This window comes from Anticarsia gemmatalis, chromosome 14, assembly GCF_050436995.1.
Source record: "Anticarsia gemmatalis isolate Benzon Research Colony breed Stoneville strain chromosome 14, ilAntGemm2 primary, whole genome shotgun sequence".
Taxonomy (NCBI): domain Eukaryota; kingdom Metazoa; phylum Arthropoda; class Insecta; order Lepidoptera; family Erebidae; genus Anticarsia; species Anticarsia gemmatalis.
The window spans coordinates 1,634,114-1,655,166 of NC_134758.1; the positions used below are offsets into that span (position 1 = coordinate 1,634,114).

Sequence of the window (21,053 nt, forward strand, 5' to 3'; positions counted from 1 at the left end):
TGTTCCTTTACCAGTTCAAAATTAAAAGCTAGGGTCTACCCTTCTATCTCCGTTGTACTATGGTATGATGGTGAACATCGTTCGCATCACAGTCATTTCTATTGTTCCTTTTCTCGTTATATTGAAGGAAATGGGCTTTTGCAGCACTTTACTAGGCTTTTTTAGACCCGTAATGGTGGTGTCATTACCACCATAATAACAATATACTGTGGAATTAGGGGCTAGCAGGATCGTCGCAAAAAAAGATGAAATTCCATAGTCCCTTTTAACAAAATACAATTGAAGATGGTGACTAAATCAAACGTTACATAAGTATATATCAGAAACTCAGCTAATTCGGGTGGCGCTTGACCACTGTAACATACCTAAGCTTATGTAGTAGGTACCTACTACAGATATCTAATATAGAGACAACTCGTAGCAGATAAAGCATTGTAACGTAATTTCTGAAATCAAGTTCACATGTCCTCGCAAGATTATCACTAAGGCCTTTGTGAATGAAATACATGCAAGACACGTTCTTTACAAGTTTGAAAAATGTTGGCACGTATACATACGCAATATTACGTGCACGTAAAATATAGAAAGTGTAATGTGGACGAATGCGCCGCTCTTAATGTATCATATTCAAAGAGACAATAATAATAATTCCCATACTAGTGGCTATTTAATAATCAAAATTACTTAATAATCAAAATTGCTCTCCATAAATCAGTGGTTCCAAACCTACTAAATATATTTAAAACTACCAAATATATTTCAAAAACCTTCACCATTTAAAATAAATATTAATTTTAATTGACCAACTGTATTTTCTGTAGCACAAAACTAGTGTAAACTAATTTACTTAAAAATGTATCTAAACCCTGCTATAAAGCGGACCTAAAGTAGTTGATACTGATAAGGAAATGGAAAAAATAAACTCGAAATAATTCATTATAGATGTTTATTTTACATTTAAATTACATGACAATTTCGTACTGTATTGGGGCCGAATTTATTCATACACTTATATAATTTATTTACATGCGAATTATAATACTAACTATTGAGATGGCATTATTTATAATTAGTAATATCAGTCCACGTCACAACTGTCAATTTTAAAGTGAATATTGATCTGACATATTATAATAATATATGAAACAAATTATTAAGAATGTACATTTATGTAATTTTACTTGAAATATACATATTTTATCATACAAAATGAATTAATAAAAACTGAAACTACGTAGAAAGAAATATTAATTAGATGCGGAACAGAAACTAAGGATAATAGTAAATTGATAATATAGTAATTTGTATCATAAATTACAGAGTGTCAGTCAATAATCACCTTTGTTGTCGAGGAAACATATTAACGTATACAAAATTTGTATACAAATAAATAAACATAATAACATAGGTAATAATAACATACATAGTAAAGTCACGAGTAAAAATATGTACACAATGTTTAAACAAATTTTCAGCGGTTAATAAAAGTAATGAAAGATACGAATCTTACAGTAACTGTTTATTTATAATCAAAGTAAGTTATTTTGATGACGGTATGAGTATATGACAGTGTATACATACTTTTACTCATAATTGAGCCTGTGAGCGCAAAAGGAGCCTTAGCCACAATTTTTCATATGCTGACTTATTCACTACTAATTATTCAAATCGTGAAATGTATAGCGAAACTGACTGAACTCTTATTTTCACAATAGTTAACAGATGACATTGCAAAAGTTATTATATTCCTTTTACATTATTCGTTTAGAACAGCTTGGACCATTTTTGTCTGCCTCCTTCAGGGTACGACACTTTAGCGCCCACGGTCTGATTATAAATATATTATTTATCTAAATTATACAAATTATAATATTTTATACGTTAATATGTGTTCACTCTTTTATTAATGACCTTTGATATATTTGTTTTAAGATAACTACTTAAACAAATTAGATTCATTGCATAGAATTGATAACAATTTATGGATCTTTTAAATAATTATTGCGTGTGAGATTCATACTGATATGATAGAAAAGGATTTAATATAAATATAATAATAATTATTTATACTAATTTATCTATTTAAAAACTAGAATTAACGTCTGTTTAGTACAGACTGAGGGTTATAAATTTTTATTTAATAAATTTGGAAAGACGTAAAATATTGCGATGAAAAACATTTCAAATAAGTATATTATTTTTCGATTTTTTTTCTAAAAAATGGATAAGTACAATAATTTTGAAGAATATTAAAAATTTTGCAGACATTTTTTCTGATAAATTTAGTTAACGAGGATTTAAAATGAAATGTTCTGAAAAAAACAAGTTAATTCACTAAACTATCACCGTATAATCGTGGCAAGAAAATTAACATTAAAGTTATAATTTAAAGCTTTTTATTTTCTAATATTTATACTACTAATAGTAATTTAATATTTCACACAAACAGTTTAATTAAAAAACTCCTACAATTATACACTTAAGACATATAAGATATGTATGTATGTGTGTATAATAAAAAAATAGATAAATTATGAAGAAATTGACGTCTTCATAAAAAAAAATATAAAATACAATTTTGAGCATTGAAAAAAAAAACTTTTTTATACTAACAAATATAGCTGCCAATTTTATAGAAAATATAGAAGAGAATATATTGTTAAATAATGTGCACGTGTATTATAACGTGTTTACAACAAAATCCCCTTTCACTATATCTATAAACTATTTAAATATATATTTATCTATAATTATCACATGACCCGCGCTCGCCACGCGTGGTGATAACAGATAGAATATAATTTATTTATATTATAATAGTTATATTAATTTCTCGAAAGATTCGATTCACATTAATTATTAGGCCGGTTTTACTACTCGTTGATCGTTTTGATTATAGATAGTTAGATATAAAGTGCAATAACTAGCAGAAAATATAGTATACTTTAATTTCAGAACAACTACATTGAGGTATACAAATATTACAGTGGATAAAAGAAAACACATGAATTTAGTTAATAATCAAAAATGCATAAGTCTGCGAACATTATATTAGAATATTACTTTTTAATTAGTAAATATATCATGAAACGGTAAAAATACCTACAATGTTAAATTAAACTTTTATGTGTATTTTCAGAATGAAGCAGCTGTATCAAACACTAGAAAAAGATCTGAAATTTTGTACGTTTTCTGCTAGCTATCGCATTGTTAAAATTGACAAATATTAAGAATAACATTATTATTAGTATAAATTATTTACAAACTACAATATCAACGGTCGTATTGCATTGATTATTTAATTAAGAATTTACGATAGCGAAGGTCCAAAGTACGGGAATTCAATTTCAACTTTCAAAGATAGCGAATATTGATTTTTTATCGTCGTGATGACAGAAGGTTATTGAGTGGAAAAGTCATTTAAAATATATTATAATATACTAATTTAAAAATAACCATTAATGTGGCCAGGGGTCGCAGGCTGCGACCATGCGACCGCAGACAGTGTCACCTGCGCCGAAACGTCAGGCATGTTATGGTAATACATGTTCGCATTAATTCCCGTATTCTGTTATATTTATAATGGCATGACAGAAATCTGAGATTTTAAGCAAAAAGTAATTTATTTTTGCACACTACTACAATACTATCTTAATAGCCCGAAATAGGTACAGGGGAATATTGTTTTGGCTATAATTGAGGGTTATACTTTAAAAATAGACATGTTTCAATAGGTAACAAGACTTGATAATTTAACTGGAAAAATATCAATTTAATAGCTTTTTAGAAAATTGAATTAATCTTATTTTGTTTCGTGATTTTTCAAGCTGTTTATATCGGTTTTCTAATAAATATCTTATTGTAATAACATTTACGAACAACATAGTTATATAATAATATGTACAAATATAATATATTCAAGCTTATTGCTTCTACACGTGTAGAAATATATTTTTACAATAATATTCCTATTTACTATAATATAATTATTATATTTATTAAATCCTTTTCTACCAAAATTAAATTTTCTTCAATTAAAAAAATAACTCGGATTATTTTTTTTATATTGTTGAATTAGGACTTGAATAAAAAAATCTACATAAAAAATAATTTTATTTAATAACGAAATTTTGCGTATTTTTTTCTGCATATTTCGTATTAAACTTTATGATAAACGATTTAAGTTAAAATACTTAAATATATCTAAAACAACTTATAATATAATGTTAAATAATTTTCATAAAACAGGTACCAAGATGGATGACGGCTACACATGGGATAATTTTGACAAAGATTATATACAAGTTATATTATATACAGGATATATTATAGACACGAATATAATTATGTATAAATATGTTACAGTGAATTTACCACAAGTGGAAAGTTTAAAGGGATGGCTGTGTTATTACACATTATAATTATGTAATTTTAGTGTTGCCACATACATTTTCGCGAATAGTACAAAATCTATTTGCACTTTATAGAAAATTTTATTATTTTAATATTTAGCCAATATAAGGATGAGTATTAATTTTAGTATTATAATACGCATGTGTAGCCGTCTATTATACATTCAATATTTACGACAAATCATTTGAATATAAAACAAGCTAGGATTTTCAAGCAGTGCTTTGGCACGCATTAAATTGTGACTATTCATTTGATTGATAGTATTTGTATATCTGTCTCATTTACTCGTATGACAAGTGATAGAGATGGAATTATATAATTTGGCAAATACACAAATACATAAACAAATGAAAGATCGCAATAAGATGTTAGTTTGTCGTAAAATATGAAAGTACTCGATTGAATCACACAAATTGCTAATTTCCAGACTGTAAGTCTGTCTATCTAGCAAAAGGCGCTAACCTAGATCGAAATTACTCGCCTAAAGTTCTAGCACAACCCTACAATGTTCGTTGGCGGAACTTCAAATGACTAATTTTAATACAATACGATATGTTGAGTTACGCAATAAACAAATTATTTACAGTGATTTTTATATATTAATAAAAAATCACAGAGTTTATCGAGTTTGTTATATAAATAGCGAATAAATTCGAAGGTGTAGCAGTCTCAACACTCGATTATTCCAAAATCTAGTTTGAGATTTCTTATCGATATTTACATTTACAAAGACCAGTCCTTTATAAACATTGTTAGATATAAATTCGAATAATAATATAAAATGTAAAATATAATATTAAATGAAAATTATAATAATAAAATATATTATACAACATACATTTTAATTATAATAATGAAAATAGAGAATAATTTATGTAGGGACAAACCAAACGGTGAACTACAGTACCATTTATCGTACTAGTGTATTTAAACAATACATTGACGCTTTTGCTGCAAACGCCGCATAAAATCCGATTGTTCATTATCGTATTACACACCCAGAAATAGCGTAGTGTTCTCAAGATGTATCTTCCCATAATAAGAGAAGATATAGCCTTTCTTTTTCTTAGAAAGACATACATTTGTCGTGTATTAGGACACTATAATCTGAATCTTATGACAGAATGGCCACGAAAATGAACTATGGGATGTATCAGATGTAAACAGTAAAGGCTACAATTGCCGAAATACACTTGCAAGATACTTGTATTAACAAATCCTAAGTAACAATAAAACTGTTTAATATGGACACTCTTACACGTTTACGAAAGACACCAAGCTCATTGTATTCTCACAACTCTAAGCGTTAACATTCTTTAACAATATTATACATCAGTCACATTTATCCGACATTGCCTTACTTAGGATCGATTGCATGAAGTAACTATAAAACAACATACACATACTTTGCGCCTAGAGTCTAAATACTTAGGAACACAGGGTACAGTTTATTTTACTTTTCTACTCTCTATGTACCCTTTTGTATGAGTAACTTAGCAACAAGCATTCGTGTGGGACTCAACCCGTCAGAATAACTGTGTCAAGTCTTCGAGTAATAATAGTCTAAGTGCTTAGCAAAGATTCTATTATTAAGTTCTAGCAATCAAGAATTAATATCAAAGCTGTAATTTGATTTTCCTTTTTATGCCTTCGCTTTGCATGTTTTTATTATGAATTAACACTATAATGTATTCTCCATCAAGTATTACCTATGCCGAAACATCAAGAAAACGAGAGTATAAATTCCGTGCAATATTAAGTATCAAATTATAGTAGTTTTATAGAATATTGTTTATAGTTACTTAGTGCAATCGACCGTAAGTCAATGTTTTCTATAGACTATATACAATCAAACGTTAGGTTACCTATAAAACGTAGGTCTTAATACAGACCGTAGACTTCATATACTTAACACTTCAGGACCAATATCATAACAATTTCATACTACACTGAACACATCACTCCTTTGAGTAGACTGGTGAAATATTGCCGCAAAGGTATTATGGTCTCTTCAATCTAGGGTCAGAAAAGGACCACTTCTTTTTTAAAAAGTGCAGATTTTTTGTAGTCGAAACGTAAGTTTTCTTCGATAAAAAAAATGTTCGATAACGAAAAAATGGACGCCAAATAGAAATTTAGATCCGTGTGTACGAATTACACTCTGCGATATTATACTACACTTTACCATGACTATAAAAATAAATCTGCTAAAAACACTAACTAATTAACTATTAAAAGAACTAACTACAGCGCTCTTCACGACAATACGTCACCAGTGAACTAACCCAATCACAATATCCATACAAAACTAAAACTATAACCCGACTCTAAACGAGAGCGCATCAACAAGGTCCCAGAAACGTACCTCCCGCGGCGGGTTGTATCATAACCGCATAGTGACGTCATCGTCCAGTGAACTGTCCAGCTCACAGCAAGAAGCCAGCTCTTCGAACGACATGCCGTCCACTGTGAGTGACACGGCGGAGATGCTCTTGAATAACGCTTCAGTGTCCAAGTCCTCGGGCAGTTTGGTCAAGAATTGAGCGGCTGATATGAAGTCCATGTCTTTGAGTTCTTCTTGGTATAGGTGGAGGACTCCTGTAAGAAAAGGTTTTATGTTATTATTTGAGCAGAAGTCTTTTAGTACTACACCTATTTGTATCTTGACATTATACTGTAAGCTTTTGCTGTGATATTAACGGCGATAAAACTAAACTTTAATAGACTTTAGTAATACGGATCAGTATGTTATGAAGCAGTGAGGTAAAGAGTAACTTCGATAGTTTCATGAATGAAAGCAGACGGTGAGTATACTTTGCAATAACAAATATAAAATTTAAATGCTAAGTGATCAAAAGAGTGCACGCAATTTATACGTATGCCTATACGTACGTAATGCGTATACTTATGTAATAGGGCATAGAATCAACATTATAATATACTGCTACAAGTGGGTCTATTTTTTAGGAGTTCTAATGCTAATAAGTAAAATCATACATACCCAGCGCAGTGTTAAACAGGAAAGTATCCCCATCTCGTAGGAACACGTCCCAGACCCGGCAAGCTGCGTCGAGCGGCATGGCCTTGGCGAAGGCCGTGTACAGCCACTCCAGCAGGTACAGCTCGGGCGCCAGCGCGCCTGCCAGTGCCGGCACTTGGCGTTTTAGTACTACGCTGTACGCACGCCATAACCGCTGGAATATAAAACAACACATGAATTTAATTTGGGGGCTAAATTTTCGCACAGACAATGTATGGAGATGGAGACTGGAGAGTCTGCCAAGTATGTTAAAACGTTTCGTAAACGGTTATTGAGCACATGAGCACAAATAATAACCATGTAGATAATGATGGTGAGCAAAATTCTTCACAAGTGTATCAACACACTACCTGTTTGCTCAGTATATATTGAACTAACACTTGGTAATAAAAGCTCTGGCAAAATAAAGAAATTGACTCAAAATAACGTAGTCAATGACAAATACAAATAATATCATCAGAATTTGGTATTTAATATAACTGACCTGCATAGTAGCTCCGTCTCTAGTAAAAGCGGCCCTTAGCACTGGTCCGTCTAATAAGTTGGCGAAACATACAAACGCTTGCGGTGCTTCCATGTTCAGTATTAATACGGCAGCTATGAATGACATGCCCTGGAATATACAAGAATATTTTTAAGTATCTAAAAATTTGAGATTTTTGTTTCTTTGTTTGGCTGCATTAATAGAGACAGCCACATTTAATAATATAATGCCACGATTTATAGGCGCATAGTAATTGCGTGTAGAATAAGCGTTTTCTATAAATTCCAGATAAAATTATACAAACACCAACTCTGGAGAAATCCTAGATTCTTAGCAGTGTTGTGTAGACATGCTAACACCTGGCGTATTCTACGAAAATCAACTAATTAGGTACTCAAGTTACTAAGTATTCAAAACATACCTGCACATATCCAATATCAGGCCTATAACAGACATACGCCGCTAACAGCTCATGTAACACATCAAAATACGGCCCGCCCGGCTGGAATATACACAAGTGTGGGAACGTCCTCGCAATGTCCAACTGTATCAGCTCCATAGAACATTCGTCACTATAGTCAAGAAGATTAGGGTTGGATTTAGAACAACACTTCGTTGGTGCTTCAGTCGCTTGTGACTTGAGATTTTGTTCACTAAAATTCCTTGGGATACCAAGTCGTGGTTTTTCTTCGTCCTTTATTCTTTCATCGGTTTTTGATAGAATATCGTCTAGTTTGCTGATTTTTTCTTCTGTCTTTTCCTTTTTGCAACTGCAGGAGTTTTGGTTGACTTTTAACCGTTTGCGTCTGAGTTGTGCTTCGTGCAGTCGTTGCTTGGCTTTGGCGACGTAGTCTTGGTACATGTCGTGAGTTATCTTGAGTTTGTTCTCGATGGCTAGTTGCCATACTTTGCCACGGACGGCTGGGGGGAGCCCGCTCCACCATAGCTCTAACGTCCGTTTAGCATTTTTCCTGTAATTTGAAAGGAGATATTTAAAAATAGGTTTTCCCGCACCATAACGATGTCAAATGCTTTCTGATTTTCCTGAGTATTATGTTAATTCCCTGAAGTTTATTATATTTATATCTGTTGGTTAGGTTTATACCCGGGATAAGTAGAGCATCGAAGCGGTTAAGGAAAAATTCCACCGCTCCTGCCTATCAGAAAGAATGCCTTAAAACGCAAATTAAGTTAACGAAACCTACCATAAATGGCTAAGAATGTTTTTACAATAAGACAAACCCAGCTAAAATAAAGAAAACTATTGGAAAACTTCGTATACATAAATTCAACATCCGTTCATGCAAGTCCATTAAACTTTGGTTTTATTGAATGTTATTGTTACCGATAAGCCTCAAGTCAGGTAAATAGGTTATCACTTGCACGTTAATCGATGCAGGTGGCAGCTGTACTGTACCGCGGACGGAGTTTCATAATCGAAACGTGATGGAAGGTTTGGTACAAATTCTTGTTCTTTTTTTAGTGGTTTATGGCGAACATTCAGTTCTGTAATCGCTTTAGTGTTTTGTTTCCTTGGCTATTAAAATGGCGAGTTTTCCGAGCAGTTACCTATTTCTTTAGTTGATATTAATAATAGGACAGAAGCATTTTGGTTCGGAGATAGTTGAAGACCTGAAGTCAGTCATAAGCTTCACTTCTTTATTTAAAGTTTAATCAGATTAAACGTAGGCCACGCGGTTCAGCTAATCGTGGTTTTGTTATAATCGAACCATAAAGCTACAATGTATAGAGAGAGTAACATACGACATGTAAAAACATAGCATTGTTTTATACCAGTGCTTGTCAAACTTTTAGCACAATTCTTAAACCATCGTTGTTGCACAGACATTAGAGTTAAGAAATTAAGGAATATTTAAAAAAAGCGGCACTTTGAAATCTTTCACGGATGAAATTAGAAAACTTCAATAACATTGAATCCGACTGAGCGACAAAATACATCTTAATGTATAGCAAACAGTACCTTTCGAAACGTAAGTAAAGTAAGTAATTAGTAGTTTACCAGCCAAAACACTGTTAGCAAGAACTTGAAAAATATTAAACTACAAAAGTAACTAGAAAACTACGAGTAAAAACACACATTTCGCATTTTATTAGTGTATTCCCCCATATCATAAAACTATGCAACAGAGTACTTAAGTTTGAGAGCCACAGTTCTAAACAATGAGTTTGACCCGCTTGTCTGAGCCCGTATGAGCGCTATGAATGACAAGTGTTTGGACAGATAACGGACTGGTTACACTACATGGGAGTGCCTTTATTAACTGTGTAGGATATCTGATACTTTCCTCAAAGCACGAGGCTGAATACTAAACCACATAAAAGAAAGCGTCACATTAAATTACACCATAGACATTTAGACACATAAAATTGATATGAGAACTAGAAAAGCTCGCCTTAATTTTTTAAACAGTTTATAACTCGCTTTTATATAAGTCCTTCAAGCTCATGAAATGACCAAAATAAAGGTAATTAAACGATCTACTACTGGCTTTAGTCTATTTCTAAATATAAAAGGAGCTGGACTTTAGCTCTCCACGTAAAACTGAAAGATGTCAGGCAATTAGCTCCCAAAAAACTATTTTGAACACTATTCGGTATACAAGTAGTCTCCACGGTGTTCGTCATAGTTTTAGCAAGAAAACGACACATGTTACTTAAATTTGAAACTCTAGAATCGAATCTACAATCAAGATAATATTTTACTAACATGTTCTGCCAGTCCGGCAGTATATTCTGCGTCCACTCCTTGGCATGTCTCGCGAGCCGTTCTTCCAGTCGCAACGACTCCTGCATCCTCGCATGTCTGGCAGCTGCTTCTCGTTCTACCCGCCGTCTCGCCGCTTCCACCATGCGAGCATGTTCTGCTTTATGACGGAGAGCTTCTTCCGTACATTTCGCTGGCAAGTTTGAAGGTCTGGAAAGAAAAAGAAAATTTTGATTTATATTTTTTAATGGAAGGTAGTATTTGGACCAGAAAAAAATTAGATATATAGGTAGAGCAGACTCTTAGAAATACCGTGGACGGCTAATAATTTAAACTCTTCCACGAAGAACACAGAAGATCCCTTTATTGGGAAAACCAACGATTTTCAACAGAATAGAAGAATTTATTTATTCTATTTAAGTAACAATTGGATTATATGATGTAGTTTATTTTTATGTATTCCCTATTGCAAACTCGAGTTGTAGAAAATATGCTGACTTTAAACGATTAAATATGTGCTTATAAGAAATAAACACGCATTATATCCTACGACGTGATCTGTCGACATGCATGAATAAAATATGAGATGTCTTGTCAATCAATCATAGCGAATGATACATACACAACATAAGCAATGTCAAAACACAGATGTGACAAGTGATATGAGTTCTTAGATCATCACCACTAGCTAAAAAAACAGGAATTCACTTGCGCAAATGACGTTCAACTTGCAAACGATCGTAAAAGCTAAGTTTAAAAGTTTTAAGCCTGCCCTACACGGTACAAATTGACTACAATTAACCATACGACAAAATTAAAATTGCCTGTTTCATACAATAATATTGAAGCAACAACTAAATTGCTATCTATCGACTTGCATCGTAGTAATTAGACTTTAAAGTCGAACTTGTTTCAAGTCACACGAGTATATGGTTGCTTTGTTATATCAGTAACCAGAAACAAACATCAATACACTTCTACAATACATTACGGAACTTATTGGACACTACACATTATGTAAATAAAGTAATCATGTAAAGAACACTTCCTACTGTTTTAAACAATCTGAAGAGTCAGAACAATAGTTATATAAATTCTAGTGTGTTCTGTTACTAAGGAAACTACATGAAAAGATAATAACTTCAAGAGTTTCCATTATGTAAAGTGCTTTACATTATTAAATAGAAGGTTAAGTAATGAGATATGTTTGTGAGTTTACAAACCCATTGGATTAATGAGAAACTGTCATAGAACTGTCATACGGACGAATATTTATTTTATTTCTATTGGAAGTACTTTTTAGGCTTCATTTTATCGTTATTATATAATAATACATACAGTTTGTAAGATTCGCCCCTATTTTGGTCACTTGCATATAATACAGACCAAGTTACACCGAAAGTATGAAAAAATAAGAATAATTTTACTTTATTGTCTCTTATACATGCGCTGTGAAACAAGCAATAATAATTATTATTTTTTATTCTTGATGAGGTGTAACATAATCTAAGGGAACACCAGACACCTAGATCTATTCATTAAATATTATAAACCTTTGTTTTTCAACATCATTTAAAATATATAAAGTTCAATAAATAAAACCTTATGTATCACAAGGTAATAACTAAAAACACTGCTATAACTCATCTAAACAACATGCAATACAAGAATAAAATCACAACCTTATTCTCAATAACGTAATCAATCAAGGATCGGAAAAACCCATAAATAACAGATAACAATTATCTAAGAATTATTATATTAATTATGCAGTATTACAGATAATTATATAACAAAGGAGTGTTTCGTATCATGATAGTCGTGATTTCGTATTGAATATTCAAGACGTGCAGGGCTTGCGTGCGATATGAGGCATAATGCTTATTGAAACAGGGTTGTTGCGTGTTTGGTTTATACGTCCGGTTTTTCGGATAGGATTGGTCTTTTGTGTATTGATTTTATTGGCATGTGAAATATTATAATGTGGATTTACGGAAGGGATTATTTAGGGGACTAGAACTAATTATCAAAGAAATGGCCGTTTTGCTATCTCGCTACGCATGATTTGAACCTTTGTGAGGATAGCAGAGGTATACTCGTGAGACGTAAAAGCAAACAAAAATAAGCTCTGATCGTAAACAGTTACCTTATCTTAAAATACCTTTGGTTGTTGCTACAATAATTTAGCTTCCAACATTGTTAAGTCAATCTCAAAGTAACTAAGGGATGGCCCTTAGTTTTCATTCTATTGGAAATTTATACAGAAACATTTTCAAAATTTTAATAAGAAAATAATTATACGAATAAAGTTACTTTTATACGAGTAAGTAAAACACTAATCAAGAATTTGTTTTTATTGCATTACCAGCCCTACCGATGCGCATACGCATGTCGAACTAGAACAGTCCCGATTACATTGTTATATTACATCGTTTATTTCTTAGAAATCATTTATATGCATAACATACAACACCTGCATCAATGCAATACTATCGCAAACGTCGTATTTTTAAAGTTTCATCTGTTTAGCCTTAGCATTTGTTTAAATGATAACATTTGGAAAATGTCAGCACGTTCACTGTATAAGAATGTTGCAAGATTATATTTGTTGAAATGATATTGAATTTTTGATTATTACAATTAATTTGTCTTAAGATTTTACGAGCAGTAGCCGCTATTATATCTAAAGCAGATTTCTTTAATAAAAAAATAGTGACTTATTCCTTGCCTTTTTTCTATAGTTCATGTTTCACAAAAACTGATAGTTTTTGTACATGATATGATCATTTCTATTCAACATGTTTTATAAGCAAATTGAAAAACACTAAGCACTAAATAAATCAAAATAAAAAACTAAATAGTTATCAAAGATTTTCAGTAAATTGATTTTGAAAAAAGTTTAATGAATTGCATATTTACTGAAGATCCTTTACATTTCGCAAGTCATGAGGACGCGCATTTGTTTTATCTATAAAAACAGTCACGAATTTGTTTTTCTGTGCATTTCTACCGTTTGTAATGCGCAATTAACACCAATAGCTACGAGATGATTAATTTGAATACTCATACTGCAATAAAAAGTGAATTGCAAATGTATAATTCAATAGCATTCTGTTATACAGTCATAACCAAAAATATGAATTGAACATTGTCGCATTTTGAATCTCATTTTTACCTTCACATCAGAATGGAATCAGACCGCTGGAGATATGCTAACAATATAAATCTATGGGGGAGGCCTTTGCTCAGCAGTGGGACGACACAGGTTTATAATATTAATAATAAAAAATATCAATGAAACAGTATAATCACTTTACACAAAACTACCTTTCAACTACTGTGTCAGTCACAATTTATCGTCAAGAAACCGATGTTTTCACTCAAAGAAGTTAGTTTGAAAATGTGATACTGTATACATATTTATGCTCATGACTGTACAATGCACGAATGGATGACTGTTACATTATGCATGTATTTAACATCTTAAGATTGTATTAGCTTTAAAGAATGCACGCGAATAAACAGATAAATTGCTTATTATTTACATAAGTATGTTATCCTTTAGACGTATGGAAATAATGGGAGAAACCTGGTCTGTTAGTTTAACTTTCGCATAGTTTGATTTATTTACAAACATAAATTAAAACTAGATATGATGCGTATAGCTATTATTTAGTTTGCGGCACAAAGATATGGTTATTCAGTTGGTCAGAAAGTCAGAGCAAAAATGTCTCAAATGTACGTGACCGATTTCAAACGAATCTTGAAAGGATAGCGATTTATAAGAAGAGGTAATTAAACCCATCATTACATGGGTTAATTACATTACCAATTAACTGAATGCCGACTGAATCAATAAATCTATTTGTACTTCTCAATTCTCTATAACCGAGGTACCTATATAAATTAGCGAACCCAAATAGCCTCCTATCTCGCAAAGCTCAAGCATTTCATATTTTAAGACCCCAATATCTCAAACCAAAATCAGGCTCTAACACTGCCTATACAAAATGTTTGCAAATCATTATAACTTCAGCAAACAAATACCGTACAACCAATTGCTTTTCTTGCTATTCAGTCGCTCGCAATGGATATTTTATTGAGGGTACCAATTCAGTCTGATTTACGAGTACGTCGAAACAAATTATTTTATATTGCGAATACAATACAAAGGCAAATTGATGTCTCAAAGGTCAGAGGGTTTGGCTAACAAAGAAACAGTTAACTGTTATTGTTCAGTACGTAAAGATCAATTGAATGAATTACCATTATAATGGGAAGACGGCCCTCGAAGATATATAATACTAGCTGACCCGCGCAACTTCGCTTGCGTCACATAAGAGAGAATGGGTCAGAATTTTCCATGTTTTTGTAACACTTTTTACTGTTACCTACTCTGCTCCTATTGGTCGTAGCGTAATGATATAAAATATGTTTTTTTTTTCACGAAAAATATTCTCAAAATTATTTATATCTCTTAGTATAACGAAGTCGCGCTAAGGCATATCCGCCATTAAAACAGTTGCCATGGCAACGGAATTTTGTTAATTCAATGTCATTATAATATTGATTTTTCGCGACTTCGTTGAATTTTATGAATTTTCCCGGGAAATGCGTCATTTCCCCGGGGTAAAAAGTAGCCTATGTCCTTTCTCGGGTATCAAAATATCTTCATACCAAATTTCATGCAAATTGGTTCAGTAGTTTAGACGTGATTGAGTAGCAGACAGACAGACAGACAGACAGAGTTACTTTCGCATTTATAATATTAGTATGGATTGAATGAAATATATGATTTTCAAGCATTAATATGCAGGAAACATAATATAAATTTTACCGGGCAGGATTATCGCTTTAGTATGAGAGTGCACTTAAACGACCAAGCAGGTCTAGAGGACTTAGCAATCCTTTAAGACTTGTTAAATCTCAGCTTTGGAAAATTTCCTTACGATATTTTTCCTTTACTGTCATTGAAAATGTAATACACACATAAAAAAAGTCATGTGAGCGGTGCCTTTGATATTGAATTCCGTACCGTAGACTAAGTTTATAATAATACTAGACTATTACTACTCCTTAACTTAATAGTAGGATAATAAGGGAGTAAAAATTTCTACATTTCAAGTAGAAAACATAACGTTTCAAATAGGAGAAATGGTTTCGTGTAGAGTTAACCAACGATGATTGGCACAGATAAATAAAGTTCGCTATTACGGGCCCTACAGCGGTCACGAGCGGGCAAATTGCAGAGGGCAGCACTGTCATTACCATTACACTGGTATTTCCGCCTCTGTGCAGTGCCGGCTTAGCTTGCAAGTAAATAAAGCAATTGCTTGGAGCACCACAAACCGCTGAAAAAAAGATAGCGATTATAAGATAAGATTGCTTTAAAGTTAACGTAACAGGCAGTCAGGATGATACCAAGTGGCGTTCTTAGATCTCTGCCTTACCCTTTGGGAACAGGGCGTGATTTTAAATATAAATTAATTAATTATTAAAAAAAACTATTTCGCTGTAGGAAACTTATTACATTTTTATAAAAAGCCCCAGAGCTTTGCAACAGCGTGTTTTGCTTAGGGCCTGTCTAAATCCGACACTGCCCCTGTGCCGCTAAAAACATATAACAACAACGACTACTGTTACTATGCTGTGTTCAACATAGCATCACGTCCTCCCTGAAGGGTTAGACAAAGGTTTGACATAGAATTTCGAGAGTTATGTTAGATAGTAAAAGGTACGTAGTAGGATGTAGTTCTAAATTACAAACGGCTACAGAGAATTTCAAGTTACAAAATGTAAATGAGTTTGTCCCTGGAATTGTCCTATACAAATGTACGTAACTTAGAATTACAGTGTATATTTTTGTGAAGAGTATTTCGGCCTTCGTGCCTGTCACAATTACGAAAGCAATTTTTGTTTCAGTCTTTAAAATCTTAAGCCATTTTGCTACCGACTTGTCTAAATATCCGTTATGATCAGATTCACTGCTAGACAATTTCTCTTTGCCTCAAAAGCCAACTATTGTGACAAATTACGCTACACTTTTCGCCGAACGTCAACAGTCCAATTTCCGTCCAATATTACAAACGGTGGCGACAAAATTGCGTGAATCCGGTCATTTTGTACGACGGCGTTTATTAATTCAGCCATTTAAATTCAAAAGCTCGGGTTACGTCTAATGAGTTCGTGAGTGCTGATATAACGTGATACAGTCACGTCCGCTAAAGCTACAAAACATCACGAACTGGTATAAGGTACTAAGCATATAGACGATTATTGTGACGATAAAACGGTAAAATCGCAGTGGGTTGGTAGAAAAGACGTATTTTGAAAAGTCTTATCTGTTTTAAATATGTGGAAGAAAATGGTTTTAAATTCCTATCATCTATAGCAGAAAAGTTACAAAATTTTATGTTTCATAAAAAGTTTGCTTAAAAACGTTAAATCAAAAAAATTATTTGATTAAACCGCCTTTAAAATTACTGAGATTATACACACATTTACAAGAAATGTATTATCAAAAAGACCTATCTAACAGACTCCAATGGTATGCTTGTTGTTGAAAGTCGCATCGAGTAGAGTCGTAAGGCTGTATAAACGCAACGTGTGCGCAGTGCATTAAACCTAATAACGATAAGATCATAAGATGTTAGCTCCGGTATTTCCTGTACAGCATTCCACTGCATGACAGATCAACACCTGCTTCTAACACATTGAGATATTTTGTGTTAACTCGTTAAATTGGCAGGTTTTCTTAATGTTGTAACGAAATATTGTATTCAATAAGGCATTGTATTTTTTTATCAGGCTATGTTATGGGAAGGCTGAAAATATTTTAATGTTTTTGTTGCTAATTAATACTTCGTTCAGAAAAAGCAAATGAAACTTCGCTAAACTTTTATTGGGCAAAAGTATACGACTTGCCTTTTGCAATAAAATGTGTTTAGAACATCGACTTATTTATGGGGCCTCGTATTACAATACTCTATACTATCGCTATAATTATACCAAAGATGGCCAACTTGTCTGTCGCAGGTTTGTTCCAGTCGATTGTGAGATAAGGATAACTAAAAAACTACGATAAAATGTACCTAAAATTTAAAGCACATATCTATATCTAAATATACTGAAGGATCTAAATGGAAAACGGAGCGAATCTTGAGTCTGTATAATTCGGCCACCTGGTCAACTGTATTCTTAGACATAGATACGCAGACTAGTTGCCCATATCGATCAAAATGTTGTTCAAAAATTCATGTATCCTATATCCCTACATCCAACATTCGATGTACGTCACATACAATATCGATTTGTTACAGTTTTCTAGCCATCAATTATTTTAGGAACCGTCCATATTTTAGTTCAATAATATCGATTATTCTAATATTAGAGTGAGGACTGCGTAGTATGACCTACGTCAGTGATAATGATGGGTAAATAATACATTCCAGAACATTTTTCCTTATAGATTCATGTCTGTTTGAGCGAAATAATGTATTATATTACTAAGTTCATTTTCCCTTGTAATATTATCCTGGGTAATTATAAAATAAGCAGGTGTTTGTATGTTAAACAGGTAAATGATTCGATGCAATTATGAGCATAATTAGCATATTGTTGGTATTTTATTGAGATAATTAATTATGAATTTCATTTCAACTTTCCTGATAATTAGAGGTATAATATAGGAACTTATTTTTCATATAGATTTTGATACTTACGCATATACTTAAACTAAAAGAATTTCGTCACAACATATCAAGCTAATACAAACGACTCAACAGACATAGTTCAGAAAATAAATTGCGTCAATGGTCCAGTATCAGACTGCATGACATTCAAAAGTAACAAAAACTATACTTACAATAAACAAAACCCAAAAAACCAAAAAGCCACAAAACAAGATTTCCAAATAAAACAACCTCATGTGCACGTGCTAACGCGATTTATAACAATGGCTTCGCGTAATGCGTGACATTAATGTTCACTACATTGAACGTGTTATCACGGCCGCAAGTGCTGCTAATCTTGTTATATACTTACGCTTCAACATTTAGAAAATAAACGTTAAGTACTGAAGTTGAGGCTAATATGAAGTTATGGGCGAAATTTTTTAAGACCCGTTTTCGAGGGGAATTTTGAGAACTCTTTTGGCATGTGTCCAGCAGAAGGCTATTAACAATACTTAGGAGAAATGAATAAAAAGAGCCTTTGAAGCTAATTACAGTAAAAAGAGAGGGTAAGTATTCCTTAATCAGATTGCGATCTATCATTACGTCTCTAAAAAGTTGGCTCTTCAAACATACCTCCCTGATTTTCTTCACATATTCTGGGTTAAAATATTGGAATATTATCGAAGAATAATTATATCAAATATTTTTACGTCTTCTTAATAAAGCTCAAATAACGTCCTCATTAAGCAAATATCTTGCCAGAGGTATAGCACAAAAATATTTATTTGGATAAATGAGTCAGTAAAAGGCGTGGGTTGCGTGACTTATATTAGGAAAACCCATATGGATCGATTGGTGTTCAGTATACCAGCCTTTACGCCTGGTTGGAAAAGAAACTGGCTTGAATATGGTTGTATTATCAATAATATGGTGTTACCCCTTCGATACAGGGAAATCCGAAGTTGGATAGTCACGAACAACAAAGACAGTCAGAATAGGGAGACTACCCTAATCTTTCACATTCCATTAAAAGCTTTTAAAATTGGGAAATGATTTTCTACTTCACTGCCTTTCATTTATTGCTTCTGCGAGGCAACTGACCTCCGCAACCGCAACCAAATAAGTGGGAATGTCGGAAAACGAAGATTAGATTCCGTAGCAACGATTCGTATTCTATGCATTCCCTTGAAGGTATGCTTCAAGACTTGATTTATTGTGCCACCTAAATATAGATAAAAATATAAAAAATTTACTTCAGCAATACTAGTTTAACATCGTCCTCTCACTCAAGCAAGTCGTCAAGATAGGTTGCTGAACTCTAGGTTCAAATCCTGCAACTTTCTTAGACCAGTTCCTTCCAATTAAAGAGCTACCTTGATGATATTCTCGAAACCATAGTTATAAGTAGCCGTAAACTATAAAGGCACGACCTGGTATGAAGTCAGATGTCACGTGGACATTACCCCAAATACATACATTTTAGTGTCACAAACACGTGTTGGATACTTATAATCTAATAACGTAGGTGGACGACCTGCTACAATAGATTCACCTCCACCTGCCAACCTCGATAGGAATTAGACACAAGGTATATAATAATGAATTATTACTACCTATGTACTAGCACGCACCAAAAATAAGGGTAATTTACAAGACAACCTTTATACATTCAGAATTTAGATCAACCTAAATTTTTTGTAGGTATATAAATTTTTGATAACATAAATGTAAAGTTCCTTTGTAGAAAACAGTATCCATAAGTATCACCTAAATGTTTTCTTTTAATAGTTTCTTCTAATACCTGGTGAATCCCGAATTGTGCTTTGGGGCCCTAAGAAGCTACCTACAATAGAGGATGGTTTGGTTTAGGAATCGTATGAGAGGGGACTTGAGCCCAGGACCTGGATCAGATAGGGTTTCCACCATTCTCATATTCTTTATTTCAGGAATATAACGGGAAATATTTTTATTCGTGCAAAGAAACATTCAGAAGCTAGTACATTTATACGCAGAAAATATCTCACTTATTTTACTTAACCCTGTAACTGCCAATCAAGATCGCAATCAGAAAGCTATTGTTATCCGCACGTAAAATATAAGTAGCGAGTAAATTGTTTAAGTGGAAAAACTAAGGGTTATGGAAAGGTCATTGAACAAATCAACGTTACCTTGAACTATGATCAATCGAATGAAATAATGCAAGAGATTTTGTAAATGACTTATCTTAATTTAACCTATAGCGATCTCTCAGTAGGGGGTAGCCACGGTTAATGTAAGGCTTGTGAATCGTAAATAAACGTTAGTCAAATATTTTTGTGTGAGGAATTTGTTTTTGACTGATATCGTATTTCATTTCGGACCCTGCTGTGACAAAAATTGTAATGCAACTTAGACCAACTACTTCCTAGCTTTGCATGAGGAGAAAAAAAACAGAAGTACTTAGAAATGTACTGTTTGGACCCATTGTAAACTTTATCAAAGAATCAATCATCCTATTCAAACTCTATATCTAAACTTATATCATAAAAAAGATGACTACATCCAAAAATACCTTTACGAAACCGAATCCTTTCAGTTTAATCCCTCGTGCCGTCAAAAGTTAATTAGCCACTACCAGAGCGTGACACTTTAAACGTGAAAACGTTTATTAGGACGAGTAATGTCGGTCAGAAACACACCTGCGACCTCGGAAACTGTCAGCCCCATTGTGCTAATGGT

General features: G+C 32.9%; 1 protein-coding gene across 1 annotated transcript in view; it reads right to left on the minus strand.

Moving 5' to 3' along the window:
- Nucleotides 1–929: 929 nt before the first annotated feature.
- LOC142978426 (TBC1 domain family member 12-like) overlaps nt 930–21,053 on the minus strand; it is a 64,614-nt gene continuing 44,490 nt past the window's right edge. The window contains exons 3-7 of the mRNA XM_076122878.1: nt 10,666–10,872; nt 8,359–8,908; nt 7,938–8,066; nt 7,415–7,607; nt 930–7,011 (exon numbers count right to left, since the gene is read on the minus strand). Coding sequence (XP_075978993.1) covers nt 6,797–7,011; nt 7,415–7,607; nt 7,938–8,066; nt 8,359–8,908; nt 10,666–10,872 — 1,294 coding nt within the window. The 3' untranslated portion in view covers nt 930–6,796. The remainder of the gene's footprint in view (nt 7,012–7,414; nt 7,608–7,937; nt 8,067–8,358; nt 8,909–10,665; nt 10,873–21,053) is intronic.